Raw genomic sequence first — 26,704 nt, 5'->3', positions numbered from 1 at the left:
TTTAAAAAACTAATTTTGTTTAAATTTATTTTTAAGACTAGATAAATTAAATAATAATTGAAGTGCGTAGGTAAATTTTACCCTTGTAATCAAATACTTAACCAAATCTATCATCTTATAAATATAACATAACAAATGCAAATACAAAAATAAAATATATTCCTTTAATTAATGGTTATTTAGAATTAGAAGAATATTCATAAGTAAGGGGTTTAGTTCAACACTTTTTACAGAGGGATAGCACATCTTCATCTGAGTAAATCCTGTAAGTGCTTGAAAACAGTAGTCTCATCAATTCAACAGTTTTTTATTACCTAAGAGTTCTGGTAGTTTATCAAGGGCACAATCACTTTCTTGAGGCTAATCAGTAAAATTTGAGAATAAATTAAGATACCTTTGGTCTTCAAGTCCACATGGTTATGTTGCGCGTCGAGGAACCGAGAGTCTTTCCGACACTGGTTAATGCCGACAAACAACGCTCTTTGAGGGTTGCAGGTGAAATACCTTCGGTTGTGAAATGTTCCGTCGGTGAAACCAGCATGTTCTTCTTCCTATGACATACAATGATTAACTAAGATCATGCAGTATAAAAACCAGGTAAAATATTATCTTCGGTTTAAAAACTAATGATTACCTACATATAATATTTACTAAACAACTTATACATAGCACAGTGACATGTTTGTTCTGATTAAATTGATTATAAACTTATTACATTGCACTAATAACTTAGACAGTATACACCTTTCATTAGAATACATTAAAAAGTAAGTTTTAATGTTTTAAGATATGGTATATGATATCATTGCGTTGTTGGGTCCCCCTTTAAATACTTAAACTATGGAAAAACAAAACAGATAAACATCAACCAATGAGCTTCATGTTGCCCAAAATAACCAGCAATTAATTTGTTGTTTGGTCTAAAAATTGACATTGCATTATTAAAAAAAAAAAAAATCAACTAGTGACTCAAGGTAACCTAATTTTAGTTAACCATTTACTACATAATTTAAGTTCTACTCCACTACACATCATATACATTCTTATATTCCATTGTTGTTCAAGTTGAGCCACATTTTCTCAAAAATGTCACGCATTATAACAGAAGTAGTAAAATTTAAGCATGTAAAATATTTAGACTTTACCTGAAAGTAATTAAAGATTGTGTAATACTAACCTTACAATTAAAAAATCTTTTATATCGTATCACCATTTTAAAAACTAATCATGGATTGATTATTCAATTGTACCACGACCTCAATAAATCTTCTCACGTAAATATTTTACATTAACTAACACCTTATTAAAACAATTATAGCTGTAAACAATCATTCGATGCACAAGCAGTGAGGCAAAACAACTGACAAGACAACATTACGCAAGAACTATTAACTGTCAGTTCATTACCATCACCAAACGTTTCAGACACAATACATCGGGAGTCGCCATTATTATGCTTATTGTTTTCCTTGTGAAATCTATTTGTGAAAGCGTGCTCGATGCTTAGGTTAAATTGTTTGTTGGTATTTTATGGTATAACCGTGTAGGTATAAAATATCAGTTTTCTGGTCATTTATGATATTTGTCTCTAGATTTAAAAGAATAAATTGCAAATGATCCATAATATTTATACAACTTTTAATAGATAAAAAATAAAACTTAAAAACGTTGACTTATAGGGCTATTAATAGTTTTCTATGCTATCTAACAAAAGGTGTATGTATTTAGTTAAAAGATTGTGATTTTTGACCATACAAAAATACATAAAAAATGCCAAATAAAACAAATATTTATCACCATTATAATTACAAAAAAAATTATCATAAATTGTGAGAAATAGCATAAAAACGTGAGGAGAAAACAACATATAATTTTAATGTTAAGAATATTTCCAACACTGGACAAAATAAAAAAGTGGATCACCTCAGATCGTGATTTTATTGCAAAACACTTTGAAACGACAGACTTGAACGACATCCAAATGAGGTTCTTAGTGGAGAGTTGGACTGATTGTAAAGAGCTCATAGTCAGTGAGAGATAGGCCTATCAGTGAGATACCAGGTACAGTCATCAAGGTCACGAGACAATTAAACAGCTGGCAAACACCTCCTAGTCTTGCTTCAATTACTTCAGTTTTACTGTACTGTACTCGATGGACCTAGCAAACTTGTAACCCCACCAAACATATTAATGGATTGAATACAAATTTATTGCAATAAAACACAGGCCTGTATAAAACTAAAACAACCTAAATAATGTGTATATTCTGGCTTGTAAACCAAATAATTACACCTTAAATTGCTCTATTGTGGATTTTATGTTAGTAGTCATACATCTGTTACTAGATATTTTAGTTAGCAAACCAAACAATCATCTCTGCATTTATTGTGGATCTAGAATGCTAATACTATCCCAAATACTTTAGTTTCACATGACGAATTTAATCACCCTGAGTATGAATGCTAGATTTAGTAAAGATTTATTTTCGTACAGTGATGATATTGATTTAATAAAATACACGAATACTATACCAATCCAAACCATTTGTATATAATATCAGCTAGCGAACCAAAAATTTTAACTCTTCTTGCCTAGTTTATTGTGAATCTATAATTATAGTTTGTCTCAAATACTTCAGTTTAGCACGATGGATTAAGCAAATGTTTATTAATCATCTTGAATTGTGAAATACGAACACTGTTATGTTTATTACAAATCCATTTTGATACAATGTTGATACATTTTGCAATAAAATAGGCAAAAATACAGTACAACAAACTGATGTAAAAATATTTTTGGACGTAAACAATTTTTAAATTAAAATAATTATTAGCAAAAATTCACATATTAACCATCACAGCATGTAGCAAAAAGTTTATAAAATAATAGAATTTTTTTAAATTCTGTATTTGTTAGGAGTTAGGAGATACAGAATGAACTGAACCGATACAAATCCACAACAGTGTTGGGTTTTGGCGAATTTCCCTATAGGGAAGTAGCTATTACCGTAGGTGGCACAGTAAGACCTAAGCCCGGGACCGATTTCCTTTTTCATTTTGATGTCCCCAGAGGCCAAAAACAGAAATCAGCTCGTAGGGTCAGTCAGGTTTTGACTTATTCCCCATTTTGAGTAGTCGTATATCTATGAGTCTGGTGTATTGGTTTAACTCACCATCTCTATGCCAGCCACCCTGCGACCTGGCTTGTCCCCAGGGATGTTCCCTATCCACCGGATCACTCCATAGTGAGGCTCATCATTGACCTTGACCTCCACCACAGATCCTACGCCAAGGTCACCATGGTCTGGTGAGTCATAGTAACTCCCACCCTCACTGCCAGACAGCAGCACATCTGCAAACAAGCACAACAACACAGTGTGAAACACAGAATTACTCAAATGTTACTTATGGAGTCTTCAGTTAAATAACCACAAGAAGAATTTTTTTGGAATTATTTAAAACATACTTTTGAACTTACCTATCCATACTAATCCTAACCTAATTTGATAGTTGGACACAGGCTGTGATGACAAGATATGTCAGCAGCGGCCGATGACGGGTTCGCCGAGGTAAAAACTAGAGCCTTATTGTTTTCGTGCTAGCAAAAAAAATATATTTTTACCATCCCATTAAAATTACATTATTGTCTAACATATAAAGTGAAAAACAGTTTAATGTTAACTATTTTATAGCCTACAGTAGGCCTAAGTAGCCAACGAATGTACAGTACATTAGATATGCAAGTTCATAAGTTTGTTTATTTTTGTCAAGTTTTTCTACTATTAATTAAATTGTTATGCTCTGTATTATGTTTAAGATAATTCTTGTGAGTAAATGTCCAATATACTCCCTATAGTCGGACACCCCTTTTATCCACAAAGTGTCAAACTATCAAGGTTTTATTGTATAACCAAGAAGGTTATGCTATATTTCACTGTCACTTTAATATGTGTGAAGAGATTTTCTTTTCTCTTCTTTTCCCCGCTAAACTGTTTATTGTACCTATTTTAAATTTTTTTTTACAACTAAGATAACTTTGATTAGGATTAGTAATTGACGTAGCACAATGTCAACAACATTGATCCCTTGTAATTATCGTCCCCATGTAACCTCTGATAAAAAAACACTAAATTTTCACGTTTTAAATACATTTAATATCCAAATGTAAACATTAAACATAAATATAAAATCTCAAGGACATTGTGAAGGAATTGTGCCCATTGTGAAGGGGCTCTTTTTTATGATTATTTGAGGAAAAACACTATTTTTAAATTCTATCGAAAAACACAACACCATTACAATCAGTAAAAAAAGGGGGGTTCACCTAAAAAAATAATACACCTAGCTTTTAATTTTGGTTCTTAACTAATAAATTTTTAGATGGGATTTGTAATATCATAGTGTTTAGCCAAAACGTCACAACACAAATATTACACTTAGCTACACATACAATGAGATGTTCATACAGTTCAAATCTACTTTTACACATTTGTACAAAGTATTTCTTACAATAAACTCAGAGACTGGTGTCTAAAACTATAGAAAAATGGATGATTTTAGCAGACTAAATAAACTTCAATTACACAAGGTAAAAATCACAAAATGTTGAAGGGGTTTACAATTTAAATAATCACACCATGTTTACAGAATACCTAGAAACCTGGAAGAAAGAGTCGATATGCTAGACCAGGAAAGAGTTGAAAATCTGTTGGGTGAGCATCCAGCTTTTGGAGTTTCATCCGGCTCACCTAAATGTCAATTTAAAAGTTAAAAGATTTCTCAACATTGGGTTTTGTTTCATAATTTATTTCAAACAATAAAAAAACTCAGTAATCAAATAAAATGGGGGGATATATGTATATGGAAGGTAATGTATAAATTATACCCAATAATTATCACTATTCATTGAATTGCACTAGAAAGGCAGACACTCTTGTTACAACCAAAATTGAAAAAAAATTATTAAACAGTGACCACTAATAACATATTCATTACTATGTCAGATTATCATTCAACAAATGTGACCTATTAAATGTCAGATAGTAGAACTGTGGTGAAAGTAAAATTAAGCCCTCTCTTTTACTTATTTTGCAAAAAAACAATAGAGTAGCCTCCTTTTTAGCCAGCTTTATTGCTTTAAATGTTCGTTTTTGTACATCCTTTTTAACCAACCACTTTTAAACAAAATCGGATTAACCAGTTGTAAATGGATGTATCTCTAAACCAAACTCTATGGCTCACACGCACCCATTGCTACTGATATGCTTTTGCTTTTACTTTTTTTTACTTTTACTTTTTTTATATGTCCAGTATTGAGTTATTTTGCGGTCATTCTAGATTTTTGAGCTTAAGTAGTGTTAAAGGTTGAGTTTTTATAAATTTGGATGAAATGTTTAAATGTCTAGGACCCTGCTGCACACCACACAAATTGGAAATACATTTTGTAGCTTCCCATGATTTTACAGTCGATCCAGGTCTTAAGTCCTGGGTGTATAAGTCCTGTGTGGATAAGTCCTAGGTGGCTGGATAAGAGGAAAGGTATTCATGAAAACAAAACTTAATATTCTTGTTTTTAGTGATCAAAAACTACCAAAGTGTAAAAAAAAGATCAGAAAAGGGGCACTTCAAAACAGTTTAAGAGTATGGCATGAATGAAATACTTAGAAGGGGTGGACATAAATAAATGAAAGGAGAGCTATTAAAAAAAAAAAAAATGTTGATGATGGCAGAGTTCAGACCAAGAAAAATGTGGACAGGTGAGGTAAAGAGGAATGTGTAGAGATGAGCAGTGACATGGCGTATAATGGAGGAAGAGGAATTTTGCAGGGATAGGAAAGGAAAAAATACCAAGTCGACAACCATACCCAGGAATAGCCGGAATGGAAGAAAATATAATAACCATATATGTACAATGGATTATAGTCATGATATAACTCAAATAATTATGAAAAGTCTATTACATGTTATCACATCTAAATTTTCTTTACAGATACAAACATACCATAGTAAGGTTCAGGTTGTAATTCCAGTTGTTTTTTACGAGCGGCTCTCAAATTCTCTTCATGTTCCAACACAAACACTGGTATATCCATCATCATGGTTGCCAACCGCACAATAATTACAGTCTAGTCAACCTCACAAATTAAAATACCCGGTTCACAGATCCACCATTGTTCTGCTGAGACTTATATAAATCTTGACTGAATAGCCTATATAATAGGCCTAGCTGTAGGAACAATTTATTCAACTATTGTCCCTGTTGCTCAAATATAATATTTTCAAAACTTAAAATTCTTTAACAAATTTTCCTACTGAAAAGTAGCTATTATCGTAGTTTTTAAAATCATAAGACAGATTAAGACTACCCAAGATTTATCATACTTTTGCACTAGTTTTAACAATACATTTGTAAGCTATTGTCCACATATATTTTGACAAATATTTTAAGCGAAAATTGTAAAATCCCCTCTAAAACAAGAAATTAATTGTTAAGCCTACGAGTTCAACATAAAACACACATTACAAATGTGTAAGATTTAGTACATGAAGTATACTTTTCCAATTTTAAGTCATCATAAGACAGAGATAAGGGATGTATACTTTAGAGTCCCTGAAAACCTTGTTGCTTAAATTTGATTAATACTTCTACTCAAATTAAAATGTTTTTAGCATGAACTCTTAAAATCACATAATTTTTAAAACAGCTGAAAATTTCACAAATTGAAGTGAATTTATGACTTTAAGCCAAGCGTTACTACCTGCTACTAAGAAGCCATGCAGGTTGTAAGGAAAGAAATACCTGTGTAAAATTGATTTTGGCAGGTACAAAGCTGACCATTTATCAGCACTCTTGTAATGGCAAGCCTCCAGACTACCTTTAGCACGGTCGATAAAACTAAGAACGACAATTACTTTATTGATCCAAAGGTCAGTAACCTCTGTATTGAGTTTAAAATAGTTGTGCGGTTAAGTTACTTTTCCAAAGGTAAAATAAAATTTAAGTTTAAATGTTACCAATTTATTATTTTTTGTTAAATGTGGACTGTATTAATGAAAAATGTTTGTGTGTCATTTAAAATTTGAACAAAAGACAAAGAAATGTCATTTCAACTTCAACATATTTTAATTCCAATTAAATAACTAAATAAGATAGTGAAATAAATAGTTTTAATATTGCTATGAGACTAGTACTGGTGTGCAAATGACAAGAATAATTAATTGGAAATAATCTTCTTCCTATCCAGCCCAATCTTATTTAGCAAATTGAATATATCAGATAACGCCTATAAAATGTGTACAATACTATTGTTTACTTTTTTACAAAATTATTGATTTACATAACAACATACAAAATACAAAGTATATCTTATTGAAAATATTTTATTGCTGTTGACTATATACTTTCATAAAATGTAGTAAAGTTATTTGTTTCATTGCTAGACTTTAAAATGTAATTGAAACAATAATTTCGCATCCTTGTATCAAACCACATTAGGCGACTCATCAAGCTCATGTGATTTATAATGAGAGCGAATCTATGAGTTAATTTCTTTCACTAACAGCCTATTTTGAAACTAACCAATAAGGCGACAAAAAGTCAGCAAATTGCAACTAGGGTAACTAATATGTAAACCAATAAAAAAAACAACTAACGTAACGTGAACCTTACAGTAACAAAATGGAAACAGAAATAAACACTAAAAAGCACCAAGTCAACACAGACATAAAACACACTTAAACCAGGAAGAAATCCCCAAAAAATGATATAAATGAGTCAAGACGCACAAACGTAAGCTGTTTACACGAGAAACGCCGGAAGCTCACTGCCAGAACGGCCAGCAAAGCTACTATTCTGGGATATCCTCAAATAGCGCTGCTATGTCTACCAGCGTGGCCACTGGCTATTCATCATCGGTAACATTCTTCCACTTCCCTAATGTTTGTCCCAAAATTCATGGGCTTTCACTTTTACACTTTAATTTGTCAATTAAATGACAAAATATATTTTTTAACCACTGTTAAATTTTTTAACCACTAGCTATTCTTCATTGGCAACATTTTCCCCTCTTCTCTAAATATAGTCATAAACACATTTGAGACTTTCACTTTTACATTTGAACTTCAAATGTCAAAATACTTTTTTTAACCCCTGGTTTAATTTTTAGAAACTGGCTTATCGTAATCACTAACATTAATCTTTTCTCTAAATACTGTCTTTAAAATGTGAAGGCTTTTCCATTTAAATTTACTGATAAAATGGTAAAATATATGTTTGATCAAATTATTAATAGGGTTAAAATTGCTGTAGTCAGGTGATCATTATTTAATTATTCATTTTCATAAATTACAAACATTCTTCTACTTCTCTTAATATATATATTTTTTTAAAGACTGTAATGTTTATATTTGAGTTTACTTATAATGTAACAATAAAATGTGTTTCCTTATTCTTTCATATAAGCTGTAGCTGAGTGTAATGATAGTGCTCGACTAGTAATCAGATAATCACCAGCTTGATCCTGAAAAAATCAGTAGCTTTTTATGGTTCGCAACTCGACCCATCCGTCCTTGATCATTGGGCTTATTATAAATTATAGGGACTAATAATATAACTGAGGTCCGAGAAACTCAAATTAAAATGAAATCACCAGCCTCAAAGCTCAAACTGTGGGTGAGAATCAATTTCTTCAGTACTAATTTCATCGAATTCACTCTTTATTACATTTTTATCTGTAAAATACTACTTATCTTATTTTTAACAATGTAATTCAACTCACCAACTAAACACATAAAAAAGAGTATTTGTATCTATCAAATTGAAAGTTGATACTTAACAGCTGAATTTTCGATAAATATAATATCTTAAAATGGTACTATAAAGCTAAAATCATAAGGCATCTAAAATTTACAATATTGAATTCAAGAGCAATTCCAGTTAAAATTACATAAGTACTGGAGGACCGAGCTGTGGCTCGGTATGGTTTATTTAAATTAGAATAGCAATATGACAGAGACTCACATTTTATTTACAACTAATTTTGGCTTTTATTACTCAACCTTCCAACTAGTCTGGGCGTCGACCCATTGTAATTAACGATGACCTGGAAATTTGGGTGGACAAAGGTTTTTTGACTGATTCTGACTCAGTTTTTTGCGCTGATTACGAATATGCCGGGTGCCACCTTGGCACCCTTGGGCAAACGCCGCCATATTGGAAAAATGGCGGCCAAAACTGGTTTTTCGTTAAATACTCGAAAACGGTTAGTTTTAGAGATATTTATGTGGAGACATAAAACGTAGAGCGTAAAAAACTACACAGAAATTATATCAAAATATCAACACTTTTTTTGGTAAACCTCACGGTTTTAGCACAATTTTGTGAAATTGAAGTTATTATTAACATAAAGTTGTAATTTAGTGCCAATACCTATGACATATTACATTCATTCTTCAAAAAATATAATTATATTATGCATTACACATTTGTACAAGAAACCTTTGATTAAAATAATTGTTAGTTTCATCTAACATCCCTCAGTTACCCACCCCGTGGCCATTATGCTATTTCTGTATGCGAGTCTTTGGCGGGCTCGGTGGAGCGCTCAGCCTTCAATAAAGTTTCAAATACAGTTGCGAGAGTTGCTTGTAAGTAGTGTACAAGTGATATGTAGTTGGATACTTTGGTTGGAAATTACTAAGGTAAATTATCTTAAAAATTAGATTTTTATGTTATTGCATTATGTCATTGATTTAACCTGCTTATAAATACCTGCCAACTACATATGCTATTCTAGCTATAGGACTAGATAAATACGATGATACTACTACATAGTTTTTACTCTGTTGGGTATTTAATTGACAAGCTGTAATACTAGTTAGTACAAGGTTCTATTATAATATATTATGTATCAATATCGGCCTATACATTAAATTGGCAAATAAAAATTTATCGAATATTAGAACAAATGATTTTCTATTTAAAAGTTTACATATTTTAAAATATATATATACATGGTGTGGCAAAACTTTACCTTGCTCTTCCCCCCAAATACCACCACCCTGACGAATGAAGATTCCAATTGATGTGTTTTGTTCTAGATTGGAACAATGAATTGAATACGATAATGACGGAAAATAGAAGTGTATTAGGGGATTGAAACTTACCTCAAAGGGAAAGGAATATTCTTGCTTTTTAACTGCGGAAAAAATGGACAGTTAATAAGTGGAGGCCCTGTAAGAGTCGGATCAGTTAAATCAGCAAGTATTGAACTACAAGATGAGTTGTTCATATACCTGGATGAAAATTTACTCGATTATTTTCATAAATCTTGTGTGTCCTCTTCCTCATAGATATCAAAGACCCACATTCAGCGTGCATTTAGAACATTAGCCCGTCCGTAGTCCTTCCTACCCAAGCGTTTGAAAAGATCAGATATACAGAGCTTTGATTTTAGACTAAATTGCCTGTACTGTTGTGAAAAATGTTTGAAAATTGATCTAAAACATCCCGACCGATGGCAACCATATTCCCAAATCCGAACTGTTGATAGACCGAACAAGCCCACTCTAAAACAATTAATTTTTGAAAAATTTGAGTTATGGCAAGATGAGTTTTCTAATAAATTCAAGTTAGAATCAATGGCGTAATTGGAGATCTACATGCAGCCGATGCACGTCATCATAGGGATAGTCATAATGTTCTTTTGCACCAAAAACAAAGACCTATAAATTACACAAACACAAATCTTGGTAGTGAAGATACTATTTTGAAATCAATTATTAGTATACTGAAAGAAGACCCATCACGCGTTTGGAACTCAATAGAGCTGTTTGAGTTTTATAAATCCCAGGGTGGGTCAAACATAATACGTAAAACTCTGGTAAAAAAAATAACAGACATAGTAGGACCAAGCTTGATTGTGTTATCTTCTCCTGGAAATACTAACATAGTTGCGTTTAGAAATCAAATGCCATTTGCGATGAAACTGGCATTATCTGATGAAGATGAAGAATGTAGTTATGGAAAAGTAAAAAAGAAAATTGAATCAGAAACTACATCACGCACAGTTAACAGAGACAACTATGAAACCAAATTGAATCATGAACGCCTTGAATCTAATATCAGCAAGATATTGTTGCTATTTTTAAAAGAGCTTGTACTGGTCTACCTTCCTTGATATAGGTAACATTGTTACTTCGATAATGACTAAACAAAACACCACAATTAAAATAGCATTATCATTACTGCTAAAAAATAAGAAGAAACCGATCAATGAACTACCTACACAAATTTGGTGTAACCTGTATATACAGTAATGCTCGGCGGTTTAAAGCATCCGCGGCTGTTGCAGCTACTAAAAATCCAATGTTAAGCGGTATAAGAGACTGCAAAGATGGATTTATACAAGCTGTAAGTGACAAATTCGATACATTCTTATCTACATAGAATTGCTTAATTATTAGTGCCTTCAAAGGCATGCTGTGGGTTTGACGTAACAAACATTACAATTAAAATAGCATTATCATTACTGCTAAAAAATAAGAAGAAACCGATCAATGAACTACCTACACAAATTTGGTGTAACCTGTATATACAGTAATGCTCGGCGGTTTAAAGCATCCGCGGCTGTTGCAGCTACTAAAAATCCAATGTTAAGCGGTATAAGAGACTGCAAAGATGGATTTATACAAGCTGTAAGTGACAAATTCGATACATTCTTATCTACATAGAATTGCTTAATTATTAGTGCCTTCAAAGGCATGCTGTGGGTTTGACGTAACAAACCCACAGCATGCCTTTACTTATGACTCAAGCTAAAACCTCGAGCGACTTCTCAGTTATATGCAATAACTCCATTATTTACATTACTTAAATATAAATCTGTAACTTTACCAGTATTTTTATTTTTTCATCACACCAATAAGTGCTATTGTTGCTTAAAATAAACCGGGAGATTCTCACTGCACCTACAGATTGGGGGAATACGAGAATGTTCAGTGTAAAGGGGCAAGTGTGATGTGTGGGGAGGGGGGGGGGGTTGAAGGCACTAATAACAATTATTTTTTACAAAGGTTACTTGTACAAATGTGGAATGCATAATATAATTATGTTTTTTGAACAATGAATGTAATATGTCATAGGTATTGGCACTAAATTACAACTTTATGTTAATAATAACTTCAATTTCACAAAATTGTGCTAAAACCGTGAGGTTTACCAAAAAAAACGTTGATATCATTTCTGTGTAGTTTTTTACGCTCTACATTTTATGTCTCTACATAAATATCTCTAAAACTAACCGTTTTCGAGTATTTATCGAAAAACCAGTTTTGGCCGCCATTTTTCCAATATGGCGGCGTTTGCCCAAGGGTGCCAAGGTGGCACCCGGCATATTCGTAATCAGCGCAAAAAACTGAGTCAGAATCAGTCAAAAAACCTTTGTCCACCCAAATTTCCAGGTCCCCCTAGCTGACGCCCAGACTAAACTGGCAATGGGTGAACTCTGTAGTGGCAAGGCATTTTTGACGATTATACAGTCATATTTTCAAAAACTCATATAATAAACTAATAAAGCAAGCCAGCAAACATATTGACCAAAGAACTTGTTGTTGTATATATAAAAATGGTAACAGAATAAATACTTAGAAAAGCATGTATTAAAATTAGGTAAAAAAATTAATCGTTTTTTGAATTTTAAATGAAAATGTTGCTCCATGAACCAAAAGTTTTATGTAAAATTCAAGATATACAAGCTGTTCGGAATTTATTTCCCTACATAGAAATGTAAACAGATTTCAATAACCATTTTGTTTTAGAAATTTATGACCCAAAAACAAAAAAAAATGGGAAATTTCACAATTTTCAATACCGTACAATACAAATTTCAAACAAAAACCAAATAAATGTATTCTGAAGAAATGTAGTAAAAGTACACATAAGGCAATAAAATTAGAGTTTAAGAAGTAAGAGTTGTTCATGTAAAATGATCATTACAATAAATCTTTATATTTTTTTTAGAAAACAAATTTTGTATTCAAACATATACGCTTTATATTATTTTTCAAACACATAAAACACAAATACCAACAATATAATTTTGTCCTCTACATGAATATATAGTTATAAATGCAAATATAAATAAATAAATATTTTATAGTGTTTTATATGAAATGCTGCTGCGCCTTTTTAAGTGGTGATTGATCACAAATTGGTTTGTTCAATATGACAAAATGTTATGTCCCAAATTTAAAATTTAGTAAGCATATGCACGAAAAAAAGTTTACAAACCAAATATAACTACTAATAAATCATTACCTGCAGACGACGACCTTTCACCAATATTTTATTTGTAAAATTATTGTAAACATTTGTACATTATTCTTAAGTTAAAAAAATTCAATAGATTAAAAAAAACAAATAAATATGATTCAAAGTAATAAAGTCACAGTCACACTCGCAATATTCATTGTTGGTAAACAGTCAATAAAGTTCACAAAAACCGGCTAAAAATAGGGTCTCAACTCTCAAGTATGAAGTATGGATATTTGTCTGACTTAACCTCATTCTCTGTTGGCCAACAACTAACATGTTGAGTTTTTTTGTGATTTTACTTTATCAGTTTGCATTGTGATTATATTGTCTTTGTTATATTTAATAGTAGTGAGACAATGTTATACTATCTAGAATCTATGGCCCTTTTTGGCACCTCTTTTTGTTAACGAGGTCTATTATAACATATGTTATTTAAGGACCAATAAAGATTTAAAGATTTACAGATATAAGCTGTTAGTTTGTAAATATTTAGTTTGAATATTATTTATTGTACTTTTAGTAATGTCACATTTCAGTCAAGGCACAATAAATAATATTCAAACTAAATATTTACAAACTAAAAGCTTATAATCACGATGCAAACTGATTAAGTAAAATCACACCAATACTTGACTTGTTAGTTGTTGGCCAACAGAGAATGAGGTTAGTTAGTCAAATATTCATGAAAAATATCAGCTGATGACATCAGCTCCAGTGGGGCAATCTAAAACAATTAAATACCGCAATGCACAGAGTTTCACGGACTTTCAAAATTAGATACTTAATTATATGGATATATTTCAGTGTTTTTAAATAAAATGTGTTTTATGACTGCTACTATTTATTATAGTCGATCTGCCACTTCGTGAACACGTACAAATTGATTGATTTGTTTTAATGATATCAAAATGTTTTTGCACCATATTATTGGAAATTTCTTCTTAATTGCAGTGGTACCACCCATTTCTTTGTATACAGGAAATAGCCCGTGCTATGATTTTTTGAAAGAACAAAAATAACACGTACAATACTGATAAATAAGTTATTTATGATTTTTTTAAACATACCATGTTTGGAAATTTTGTAACGCATAACTACGTGAATGGTGCAACTGTTTTTCCCTGAATTTTGTTCACTTTAGTGCTTAATTACAGAGATTGTGTGATATAAAAGTTTATTTATGTAACAACATGAAAGTTTAGAATATTATCTTTCAACCGGTATGAAAATTATACCATTTTACAATAGTTTTTAGCCATTTATTTGGAGTTAAAACCTTAGAAAACGTGACTATTATAGTATAGTCCCTGCCACTATAGAAAACACCTACAGTGCCGCTGCTATTATAGTATAGTCCCTGCCACTATAGAAATCACCTACAGTACCGCTGCTATTATATTATAGTCCCTGCCACTATAGTAGAAATCACCTACAGTACCGCTGCTATGATAGTATAGTCCCCGCCACTACAGAAATCACCTACAGTACCGCTACTATTATAGTATAGTCCCTGCCACTAAAGAAATCACCTACAGTACCGCTACTATTATAGTATAGTCCCTGCCACTATAGAAATCACCTACAGTACCGCTGCTATTATAGTACAGTCCCTGCCACTAAAGAAATCACCTACAGTACCGCTGCTATTATAGTACAGTCCCTGCCACTACAGAAATCACCTACAGTACCGCTGCTATTATAGTATAGTCCCTGCCACTACAGAAATCACCTACAGTACCGCTACTATTATAGTATAGTCCCTGCCACTATAGAAATCACCTACAGTACCGCTGCTATTATAGTATAGTCCCTGCCACTACAGAAATCACCTACAGTACCGCTGCTATTATAGTACAGTCCCTGCCACTAAAGAAATCACCTACAGTACCGCTGCTATTATAGTATAGTCCCTGCCACTATAGAAATCACCTACAGTACCGCTACTATTATAGTATAGTCCCTGCCACTATAGAAATCACCTACAGTACCGCTGCTATTATAGTACAGTCCCTGCCACTACAGAAATCACCTACAGTACCGCTACTATTATAGTATAGTCCCTGCCACTATAGAAATCACCTACAGTACCGCTACTATTATAGTATAGTCCCTGCCACTATAGAAATCACCTACAGTACCGCTGCTATTATAGTACAGTCCCTGCCACTACAGAAATCACCTACAGTACCGCTACTATTATAGTATAGTCCCTGCCACTATAGAAATCACCTACAGTACCGCTGCTATTATAGTATAGTCCCTGCCACTACAGAAATCACCTACAGTACCGCTGCTATTATAGTACAGTCCCTGCCACTAAAGAAATCACCTACAGTACCGCTGCTATTATAGTACAGTCCCTGCCACTACAGAAATCACCTTCAGTACCGCTGCTATTATAGTATAGTCCCTGCCACTACAGAAATCACCTACAGTACCGCTGCTATTATAGTACAGTCCCTGCCACTACAGAAATCACCTACAGTACCGCTGCTATTATAGTATAGTCCCTAGAAATATGCAGTGCACGGTAAAAGTACAATACGTTACTTTTTCATGTGCAGGCACGGCAAAGGGCAGCTTTCCAGCCTATCAATACGGATGGGAAAAAACCCTGCTTCTGTTTCGTATGATCTAACCATTTTAGCTGTACAGTTCACCTTCGTACTGTACTGGCTCACCCCTTGCTTTGCTGGATACGTTTCACGCACAGGCAGTGAGTCTATGTGGACAGGCCACAAACCTCTTGAAAAAAACAACTAAACTGGAGGTTTGTGCCAGCCTGATATTTTCAGTCTTAGCCAAACTAGAGGTAATGGCATGATCATCTGTCTTTCTCAATCGCAACAAAATTATTTTCATCTCCCGCACCGTCATGGACTTCCCCATACACGAAAACGTGATTGTCGTCCTGCGCATTCATGGTCAAAATCATGATCATTTCCTGTGGCCATGTAGATATCATCATCATTGTCTCTCACAGTCACAAATCGTGATCGTCGCCTTGTCCAATCGCGGCAAAATCATGAAGATTTGATTAGATTTTACATAGTGCATAAAATTCCCGACTGTGACATCAAATAAAGACTAAATTCCGACTTTAGAAGACCATTTTGATATTCAATACTAATTCCCGACTATCCCGTTTTTTACTCGTTTAGTATGTCAAAAATAAATTGACAACTTACGTACCGTCTGTATTGCTGCCAGGGGAAGGGGAAGAAGCCAGTTTGATGAGGTCTCCAGTGCTCTGTACTCGCACAGACTTGCCATTCTGCGCCATGCACCCATGATGCAACTCTGCGCAGTCATCCTGAGGACTGGTCCAGCGGAAGGAATCACTCCGTCGCAGTTTCGACACTTCCGGCTGCCTGGAACTGCCTCCGCTCTCACTCTTGGTGCGAGTCTTTGTTCTTTTGTTTTCTGCAATCAATCATAATCTTGCTGTGAGTTAACTGATAAGATATGAAACTTAGTTAACCTTACCTAACCTAATTAGGAAACAGACATTAGATTAGGATGTTTTGTCAAAATCGTATCTAGAACTGAAAGTTATAAGAAATGTTCATTTAATTAATCATTTTAATCCACAAACAGAAAGAGTAAATTAAAAAAGAGTATTAGTAAAAAACCTAAGCCACATTAATTAAAAATAACATACTAACAGTACCAGTACTACTATCCAAATCCTCTTCAAGACGCAAATATTTTTTTGATTTGTTCCAAAACACCATGTTACTATGTTTAAAGAGATATAAAAGAAAAACTAAAAAAAGTGATTTCTTCCATTTTGAGGATACAGAGCCACAATTTCAGATAACAGCAATTCCACTCAATCTATACATTTTGCTTGTTTTTGATAAGATTACGTGCATCAGTGATTGAAAGTGACTCGTAGAACGATATTCTTTATCATGGTTATTACATTTATCAAATTTAATATGAAACCGTAAATGGAGATTTGATTATACAAAATTCAAAGGTGATTTGAAGTAGTAATGAGGAAGAAGGATGAGGAAGAGGATAAAGAGAACAAATACATACCTAACAGATGAATTTTTAAATTTAATTAAATTATTTGTACTACATACTTATTGAGTAATAAATCTTCAAAGAAATATTGAATATTCAATAATTAAAACTAAATGTTTTGAAAAAAAAAATAGCTTTTTTACGTGCGCCCTGTCAGCAGTTGACTGTCGAGTTACAGGGTGTCAAGTTAGTGAGGTTTCACCTTAATTTTACATAAAATAACTGATACACCTTAACAAGCTATCAGTAGGCTACATAGAAGCATAACAGAACCAATACCATTAAAATATGCTACAGTTAGTACACATTTGTTACATTGAGGTTTCAAACTTGACATATTTTCTGAACACACAGAGTAAATTGCATTATCAGGTCTTAGGCAGTAAAAGTTACACCAAGTTGGCTATTTCACTCATTCCACTTGAGATATTAATGAAGATATAAATATAATTTTAATTTCAAATTCCCGCTAAAATACGACTTGAGAATCTTAATTTATTCATTTAGGAGAGTACTGTTGTATTATCTTTTAAAGAAAGTGTTAACAAAGTGCCTTATTATTATTTTTATTAAAGTATTGAAAGTTGTACAAGAAATAAGTGTTTTAGAATGATTTCAAAGCCTCTATCTAGGTTTTAGGAAGTTTAGGGATAAAGTTAGGGGGTGTGCGATGCATTGAAATTCTGATTTGATTTGATTTTATTCATCGAATCACGATTTGATTCAGTGGTGATCAAAAACAATTCGATTCATGATGGAGTCAGTATCCAAATACGAAAAACGCCTGCAGAAAGTCAACGCAATAACCGCAATACAGGAGCGCCTTGATGTTGCGTTTTCTTTGCAAAGGCGTTCTTATTTAATTAATTCTTTGCTTGTAAATATTGCTTTAATTGATTTATAATTTTTTGTTTTGACATTGCAAATGATAAGAAGTTTTGTCAAGTGTAAGCAGTGTGAGAGATGTTTAACAACTGTAATAGCCAAAACAAGTCACTCCAAAATCATTCTTAAAATAACACAGGTCTGAAAAATCTATATATTAATTTGAAACTGTTTTTCTTTGTCATAGCTAAATTGAGAGAACGGCTGGGCGTAGAAACTCGGTAGAGGTGTCTAAAGAAAGGTCTTGGTCTGTAGATGAGCCATAAAAAGAGAAACGTGGTAAATTCCCTTGGGGCTCTGCCCCAGTGGCCTTTGAATTCCCATCCCATGTTATTCTTATGGAGGAAAAACTGGGTTTTTTACCCAGCTAATTTGAGAGAACGGCTGGGCGTAGAAACTTGGTAGGGGTCTCTAAAGAAAGGTCTTGGTCTATAGATGAGCCATCAAAAGAGGAACGAGGTAAATTCCCTTGGGGCTCTGCCCCAGAAGCCTTTAAAGTTTCCTCTTCAAATGTTTTTACCATATGCATAATTCTACACTACTTTTTAATGAAACAGCTGTTAATATTTAAATTGTGATTTATTGATTTTTTTCAAAATGAAGTACAGTATTTGCAATGGGTTTTTCTGATTTTAAAATCGATTTTATTCTGCATCGTGTCATGTTTTGCAATATAATGTTCTATTACCAAATCAGTGGAAAATCCTAATATCACAGTAACTCTTAAAATTATTTCCTAAGGAGTTAACTTATATCTATTGTATGGCTTGGTTTCTGTCTTTTTTTACCACTTCTTGGAGATTGTACATAGGTGATATTCTTTGGCGTATTGCATCTGTAGACGAAACTTGGGTTGGTGAAATTATTACAATGGAAAAAAGCGAGAAATCCTAGACAGTTTGATATAGGCTTAAAATAAAACTGAATTAACAATATGCTACATTTCTTGAGCAATCATTGAAATAACCGATTTGCAAACAATGGAAACATAGAAAAAGTCGTAGAACACAACCAAGTAGAAGAAAAAAAAAATATATATATTTTTTTCATTTATAATCGTTATTATAGACAACCTAATGCGGCTATGAGAGGGAAAAATTTGTAGAAAGACTAAAAAACAAGATCAGCTTTTTGAGAAAAGATAAGATATTTACAAAAGATTTTGATTATATCTAACTGTTGTGTAGATCGTGAGTATTTCCATAATCTTCGTGAGTCGCCTGTAATGCTTCGCAATTGCTCGAATTCGAGCAACAGGTACACTAGTTGTTACTTGATATTAAACTAGTAATTGGTGTTTGTAGACTGATTGATTAAAATTTGGTATTATTTTGTCTGCTATGTATTCCTTGTAGTTAGTCTGGAGCGTGGGAACTGTTTATGACGATTAGATTAAGGTATCTGCAATTCTGAAATACTATGGGAAGGGAGGGAAACAGGTCCGCTACGTTGGAAGTGTTGAAGTAAGTAGTCAAGGCGAGCTGTCCGGAGTGTGGGAACTGTTAATAACGATTAGATTAAGGTATCTACAATACTAAAGTGCTATGGGAATGGAGGGAAACAGGTCCGTGACGTAGGAAATGGTGTAGGACGTAGTAAAGGCGAGCCGTGTGGAGTTTGGGACTGGATCTGTGTGTCTACAATACTAAGACTGCTTTCAGAGTGAACTAACGATTTGCCCCGAGCAAAGCTCGGTCCCCAGGTACTATATCTTTATTTGTAAAATCAATATTATTATAAAATAGGTAACATGCTTAACAATATTGATTCTGCAAGTAAAAATTATGAAATAGGCAAGTAAAGCAGCTCACTGACATTTTCCAGCAATACAGATTCTTCTAATTTATGACTGAAAATAAATATTTTTTCACCAAAAATTTATATACCTATGTCATATGTAAGAATAGGCCTAATACCACATCAAAAAAATTTGCATTATACCACAAATATGTGGTAAATTTTAATTAGCCTATTTTATTTGGAAAACTGAGTTTATTATATAATAATAAACTTTGCCTATACTATTAGACACAGTAACAATAAACCTTAATTTATGATCTAAATAATAAATAACTTAGATTAATAATGTTGTCCATATAAATGATTTTGAATGAGTTTACATGATCCTTTCTACACTTAAATTACAATTTCATTTTTTTATTTTGATGGAAGATTTTTTTTTATTTTGCAAAAAATTTTGATTCTGTCTCTTGCACAAATCATTATGCCAATTACTGATATAGAATTTAGATCATATTTGTTTTTTAAATAATTTTCACATTTAATATAAATAGAATAATTTATATTAAATGTGAAAATGATTTTATCTAAATTACTTCCCTCCATTGACAAGTATGAATAAAAAAATGCCGTATTGCTTCGAATTGAGTAGCATCGATTCGATTCGAAGACCTTTTGAATCGAATCGTTACTTCGAATCAACAATTTTTTGCTGCTTCACACACCCCTAGATAAAGTATACAAGTTTATGAAAATGTTTATTTGAATTTGTGTATGTCACTTGGAACACACACAGAGTAATTAATGTCCAACAAACCTGTACTTGTTCCATAAAAGTCGTCCGCTTTGACCAGTTCCAGCGCAGGAATGGGAATTACTCTTTTCTCCTGGTCTTCGAAACGAGCCAACAACTCCTCCTGGTAAATCATACTTTACTAAATGCAAGGATTCCAATGCAAAGTGGCCTATTTTCATATGATGGGTGTCAAATGAATACTAATGGTTGGCATCCATATCAATGACTTGAAGTATTTACAGTTTAATTATGGTGGTTCTGTTGAATAATGTAGGAGACGTCTCATATGGACTAGTTGTAGTCAATTATGTATTAATAAACAACATAATTGAATGAGCTACTCACAGATTGTGCTACTGCAGTCTAATTCTATTTCTCCATTCGTTTTTACAACTGAGATAGTCGATCAGACATAAAAGTTGCCATGAATCATAAATCATAAATTAGTTTTTATTCTAACATTGGCAACAACTTTGATATGGGAATGGGATGTCTTAGTTCTACCCATAATCGGTTACACACTCTAGGGCTCAAAAACAAAAAATTAAGTCAAAATTATCCAGAGTACCAATTTAAGTTTTAGCTCTTAAGAGTTACAACACTAATGATAGGCCTGGACGAAACAATAACAACAAATCACTTACAAATAAAACTCCAACTTTGAGTTGTCCGTCTTCTGACCACTGCAGCCATCGGACGACCCCTCTGTCCTGTCCTGTGTCTGTAATCCATACCACCTGATCTCCGGGTTTCAACGGCACACTCATACTGTCTGTGAAGTACAAGTCATGTTAATAGCAATAGTTTGCTGGTGTCCAGAGGAAATACACAGTAACTTTCTAAATCTTTCAAGGTTTTTTCCAAAAAATTTAGACTGCTGGGATTTTTAACCTGAAACGTCCCTTTGTTAACACATACTTAGATCTACGGGTCTGTATGGCGATTCTATGGGGCTGTCAATGAAATCACAGAAATATGCTCACACTACCTGGATTCAGACAGTGTTACAGAGATCACACCATCCATGGAGTGGTTAACGGTTAGGTAATGACAACAACGATCCAGGATATCAGATTTTGACTGACGATTAAATAGCTGACATGCTAAAAACACAGGTGTGCAGGCCCTTTTATTCCTTTAAATATAATCAACATATAGTTACCCTTAAAATTAATTTTAGTCAAATGTCTGAGCTCGTTCTGGTTTGAAAGTCTTGATTTTGTCATCACTATGTAAATTTTCTGCTGTACAATTTTACAGTAGGCCTACATAAATGGGTTTTTGCCAAAATTCTGATTGTTAATTTTTTTTGTAAACTAGAAGTAAAATATAGCATTTATTTTTTGAAGTTAATTTAAGCAATTCATTTCAAAGCAAAACAATACAATCTGATAGTTGACACTGATGATGCAAGGCCAACACATTCTGAAGCATTTGTGGTAGGGATGGACGAGATTGGATTTTTAGTTCGAGACGAGACGAGACGAGACGAGACGAGATTTTTTATTTCTCATAAAATTTCGAGACGAGATCGAGACGAGATTTCTCTTCTCATACACGACGGGAAATGCACGTTCGAAATTTTTACCTGATTTTGTAACATTGTTAGATGACTGTTTAAATACTAAAATAATGATAATAGGCAAGAATATTTACAATCTTTCATTAAATAACATCAGCATAACATTTTTTTGTTAATCACGCCTAACTTATTAAAAATGCCTACGATTAGGAAACATGGTGATATCAGTTAGGATAGAGTTCAACTTATCCTAAAATAAAATAAATCATAAAATAAAAGCAATATTAATTTTTATAAAATAGTTACTTGTTTTGACTTTTTTATAGTAATAAAACATTTCTCACACTGCTTACACTTAACAAAACTTCTCAAATGTTATTAAAGTAATATTATTAAAATAATGAAAGTAATATTTACATTAAAAGAATTAAAGTAATATTTACATTAAAAGAATTAATTAAATAAGAACGCCTTCGAAAAGGAAACGCAACTACAACACGCTCCTGTATTGCGGGTATTGCATTGACTTTCTGCAGGCGTTTTTAATTTTTTTTTTTATTTTTTATTCTTATCTCGACGTTTCACAAATTTCTGGCTTTAAAGCAATTTCGTATCCTTACCAGTGTTTATTCCCTGTGACTCGTTGTTCCGCAATGGTTTGTCATCCGTCCAGGTTTGAGTTGCCGAGTGGCGTGATACCATTGATGACAGAGGGGTAGTAGGGGAGGGTGTGGAGGGAGAGTAGGACGAGGCAAGTCGTAGTTCGTTTACAGTAACAAACTTGCCAGTGCCTGGAGGACAGGTGAAATACCTCAGACCAGCAAACATGCCATCACAGGCATCGTCACTAAACGTTTCCTACAAAAAAGATAAAATATTATGAAATTACTGCACAATGTAGGGGATTTATTTTCATGTTCTTAGTTAAGAAGTGATTAGGGCCATTTTATATATACAGCATATGGATTAAGCTTGTGTGCAGAAAAACTACAAATGGGTGAATGGAAACCATATTTGGTAAGTTATAAAAGTTGGTTGTAAATAAAAAACCTCAAACATAATTTTTCACTTTACAAAATAGGCTATTCCTTTTGTAGCAAAACTGAAAACTAAACCAGATGCTTAATTGAGTTTTACCTAGGGCCTATTAAAAAGGGTAAACTATAATATTTTATACTTGAATTAACAATTTAGTAACATTTTAGCTGTTTGTTAAATTTTGATGCAAAAAGTAAAAGTTAAAATTAATAAATTTAATTTTCTTGCAAATAACTTAAAAGTTTTACAATAATTCCTAAACTCAAATCACAATTGAAGCTCACCAAGATCTTGTTTGTTGACTATTATTTTGATACTGGTAGACCTACTTAACTTAGTCGAGTTGTATCATCAGCAAAAGAGGATCTTTTATTGAAATCGGTACCTATCTAAAGAATTTGTATTGTATAGTTAATCGGCAATTATTTAATATGTCTACACTGGGATATGATGTAGGCTAACTTTTAGATGTCTACTTACAGTTTTTTCACGCTGAATCCAAAAATGTAATCAGTTTTTGTCGGAGAGATTAATAGGTGGCTGTAAAACGAAGGTTAAAATAACGAATCTAGGTTTATTTAGCGGTACTAATGGTAATATGGCGTAGTCTGGACGGGTCTGTATGTGGGCTGAGGACTGAGTGAGGAGAGCAAACAGCTGTTTAAATACTCGACAATGCGGAATGAAATCAATTTGTTTTGTAACTAAATAATAAGCTCTTTGGGCATGTGGGGAAGGTAGGTCGGGTTTTATGCAAATTCGTGACTGTATTAAGTGTTTTGAAGTTAGGTTTTGGATTAGGAAGGTAAAGTTTAGGTTATAATGAACTGACTTATTAATTTACGTAACCTCCAGACTGTTTTTGCACAATTGAAATAGTGGGTGAAAGTTATTTCACCTTACCCAATCCAACCTACCTATCTTCAAAGGACTACAGACATGAATCCACATAAAGTCCTCTCATGTCGTCGTGTGTCATTTTGTTTAGCTAAGTTAACAGCTGTTTCTACTCCACAAACCTTCCTCCCCTTTAAGTGTTAGTCGCTGCTAGAACTTGGACACGTCCAAACCACAAATATTTGAAAAACTCAACAAAACTGGAAGCTTGATATTAATTATTCAATTGTACGGCCACTTAGGAACATATCCGACAAAAAACTGATTACATTTTTGGATTCAGCAATTTACATCATATCCCAGTGTAGACATATTAGGCTAAATAATTACCAGTTAACCATTACCCTAACTTATCACAGAGCCTTGAAAAACGCCAATCTTGGTTTGCCGTTTCGTAACTTAAATAAAAATGGTCTTAGCCTAAGCTAGATAATTTTTGAACAATAAGTTAATTTGTGCTAGGTACTGTATAGACTTTGTATAAGTTTTACTATAAGCTTACTTATTCAAACAAACAAAATACATTGATTTAGGCGTACAAGTTGCCTACTTCATACCTAAACTTATTTCATTAAAGAAAAAACCGTGTCCATTAGGGGAATTGTATTGGTGGTATATTATAAGTTATTCGTATTAAATCTGTTCATATTGGGCCTAGGCTAACTTTGCAAATTCCTTATTTTATAAAAAACTACTCAGTGATTTTAGAACGTTTTAGCTGGGTTCTAGCATAGACAAAAAGAATTACAGTAAATAAAGACCGTCAGCTGTGCTGTGGTTACCATAGGTTCTGACGCACACCGCTTGGAGCGCCATGTAGTTACGGCGTACGCACTACGTTAACTACAGCGGTGTGCACCGGAACCTATGGTAACCACATCACGGCTGACAGTCTATATTTAATTCTTTTTGTCTATGGTTCGAGGTCCTAAATAAGCAACCTTATAACTTATAGGCTAGGCTAGTTGTGGGTAATGACTTAAAAGTTATCATGAAACATAATAATGAAAGCATAGGCCTAGTAAATAATAATAACTGTTGTTACCCTACCAAGAGCTCCACTCCAAAATAGGTTCCATGTCCCTTTTTAGCAACAGGTCCTTTGTATTTCACTACCGCTGATTCAGGTGCATGCAGTTTGTTACCTCCATTGCAATAAACATGGACTAAGCTTCCAACCTTAATTAAACTTAACTCCTTACACAATGTGTTATCTTTCAAGATGCTAACTCTATCAATAGGGGAAGGCACAGCTTCTAGTAAAGGCCAAAGTATTTCATTTACAGATAAAAGGCGATCAGCTGGACATATCCACTGATATTGCTCAAATCTTTCGTCATATGTTGAACCAAGACTCACAACTTTCACGACAAATAAAGAACTAGACATTTTTTGATCAACGTGAACCAAACTTCCCATCATCAATGTTAAGCTATCCTGATTACTATCAACCCTTTTAACCAAGGTGTTTTCAGCTAAAACACAGTACAACACTTTGGGTGATTTTCTTCTTGAATTCATTATAAATCAATTAATTCACAGTTTTAGGTTATTTAGGCCTATTTATATAATGTAATCAATTCATAGAACCAAATTAATCAAGGCAATAATTAAAGTAAGCAAAGAAATTATACCATGCCACTGACATGCAAAATTAGGGTATGCCTAGAGAACTCACATCGTGTTAATACGAAACAATAGCTAACTTAGGAGTTAAAGAGTTACTCTTTTACTATAGAGAAATGTCAGTTTAACGCTGAAAAGTATTACTTCTGTAAACTGCGTAAACACTATTAATACTAATACTAGAATAATAATAATACTGTAACACAACAAATTATAAAGATGACCACAATCACAATAACATTCAACTTCTTTCTGTCTTCTGTCCTGTCTGAGTCTGACTGAGTTCTGGTTCTGTTCTGACTTCTGAGTTTGACTAAACTGAACTGAACTGAACTGGGTTAGTTGGTTTGGACTTGGATTGGAGTTGCAGTTGAAGTTAAATCTTCCGTCTGTTTTATATTTATTTATTTTTATTCATAAGGTTTTTTTTATGACAATTTTATTAACCAATCACCATTACATTGCTATACAGGTTAGGTCATTCTTTTTGTCTATGGTATAATATAAGAAAGAAAAAAATAATTAACATAGGTAGAGGTCAGCTTTGGCTAGCCCCCGCTGGCCGCTAGCCCCTTTCTTTGGGCACTTATTGTCACTGTTTTAGCGGGTCGGACTGTAAAGGCACTGTCCACCAATGAAACACAAATAAAAATTAACGGTATCATCAGCATTCTGACACATACTTTCTTTCTACCATAAGTTTGTCAACAACCTTTATCATGTGTAAGCGGTGAGGAGTAAATATACGGAAATGGGATTTGTACAATTTTGTTCAGAATTTAAAGGACTATAACATACTAAATTTTATCAAAATTGTTGGGGCCATTTTTGAAAAAATATTTTTTTTCCGTTATTTC

At 33.1% G+C, this 26,704-nt stretch overlaps 1 protein-coding gene across 2 annotated transcripts in view; it reads right to left on the bottom strand.

Moving 5' to 3' along the window:
• LOC129000780 (ubiquitin carboxyl-terminal hydrolase CYLD) overlaps window positions 1–26,091 on the bottom strand; it is a 31,838-nt gene extending 5,747 nt beyond the window's left edge. The window contains exons 1-7 of one of the 2 annotated variants that reach the window (XM_054427774.1): window positions 25,272–26,091; window positions 22,907–23,144; window positions 21,409–21,536; window positions 20,786–20,885; window positions 16,504–16,734; window positions 3,173–3,351; window positions 395–551 (exon numbers count right to left, since the gene is read on the bottom strand). In XM_054427774.1, coding sequence (XP_054283749.1) covers window positions 395–551; window positions 3,173–3,351; window positions 16,504–16,734; window positions 20,786–20,885; window positions 21,409–21,536; window positions 22,907–23,144; window positions 25,272–25,742 — 1,504 coding nt within the window. In that variant the 5' untranslated portion in view covers window positions 25,743–26,091. The remainder of the gene's footprint in view (window positions 1–394; window positions 552–3,172; window positions 3,352–16,503; window positions 16,735–20,785; window positions 20,886–21,408; window positions 21,537–22,906; window positions 23,145–25,271) is intronic. The other variant, XM_054427775.1, reaches the window with a different exon arrangement.
• Window positions 26,092–26,704: the final 613 nt, after the last annotated feature.

The sequence above is a fragment of the Macrosteles quadrilineatus genome, unplaced genomic scaffold (assembly GCF_028750875.1).
Source record: "Macrosteles quadrilineatus isolate MER2022 unplaced genomic scaffold, UCM_ALF_1.0 Scaffold_8__2_contigs__length_117827958, whole genome shotgun sequence".
Lineage (NCBI taxonomy): Eukaryota > Metazoa > Arthropoda > Insecta > Hemiptera > Cicadellidae > Macrosteles > Macrosteles quadrilineatus.
This window is presented reverse-complemented; position numbering and strand designations above follow the sequence as displayed.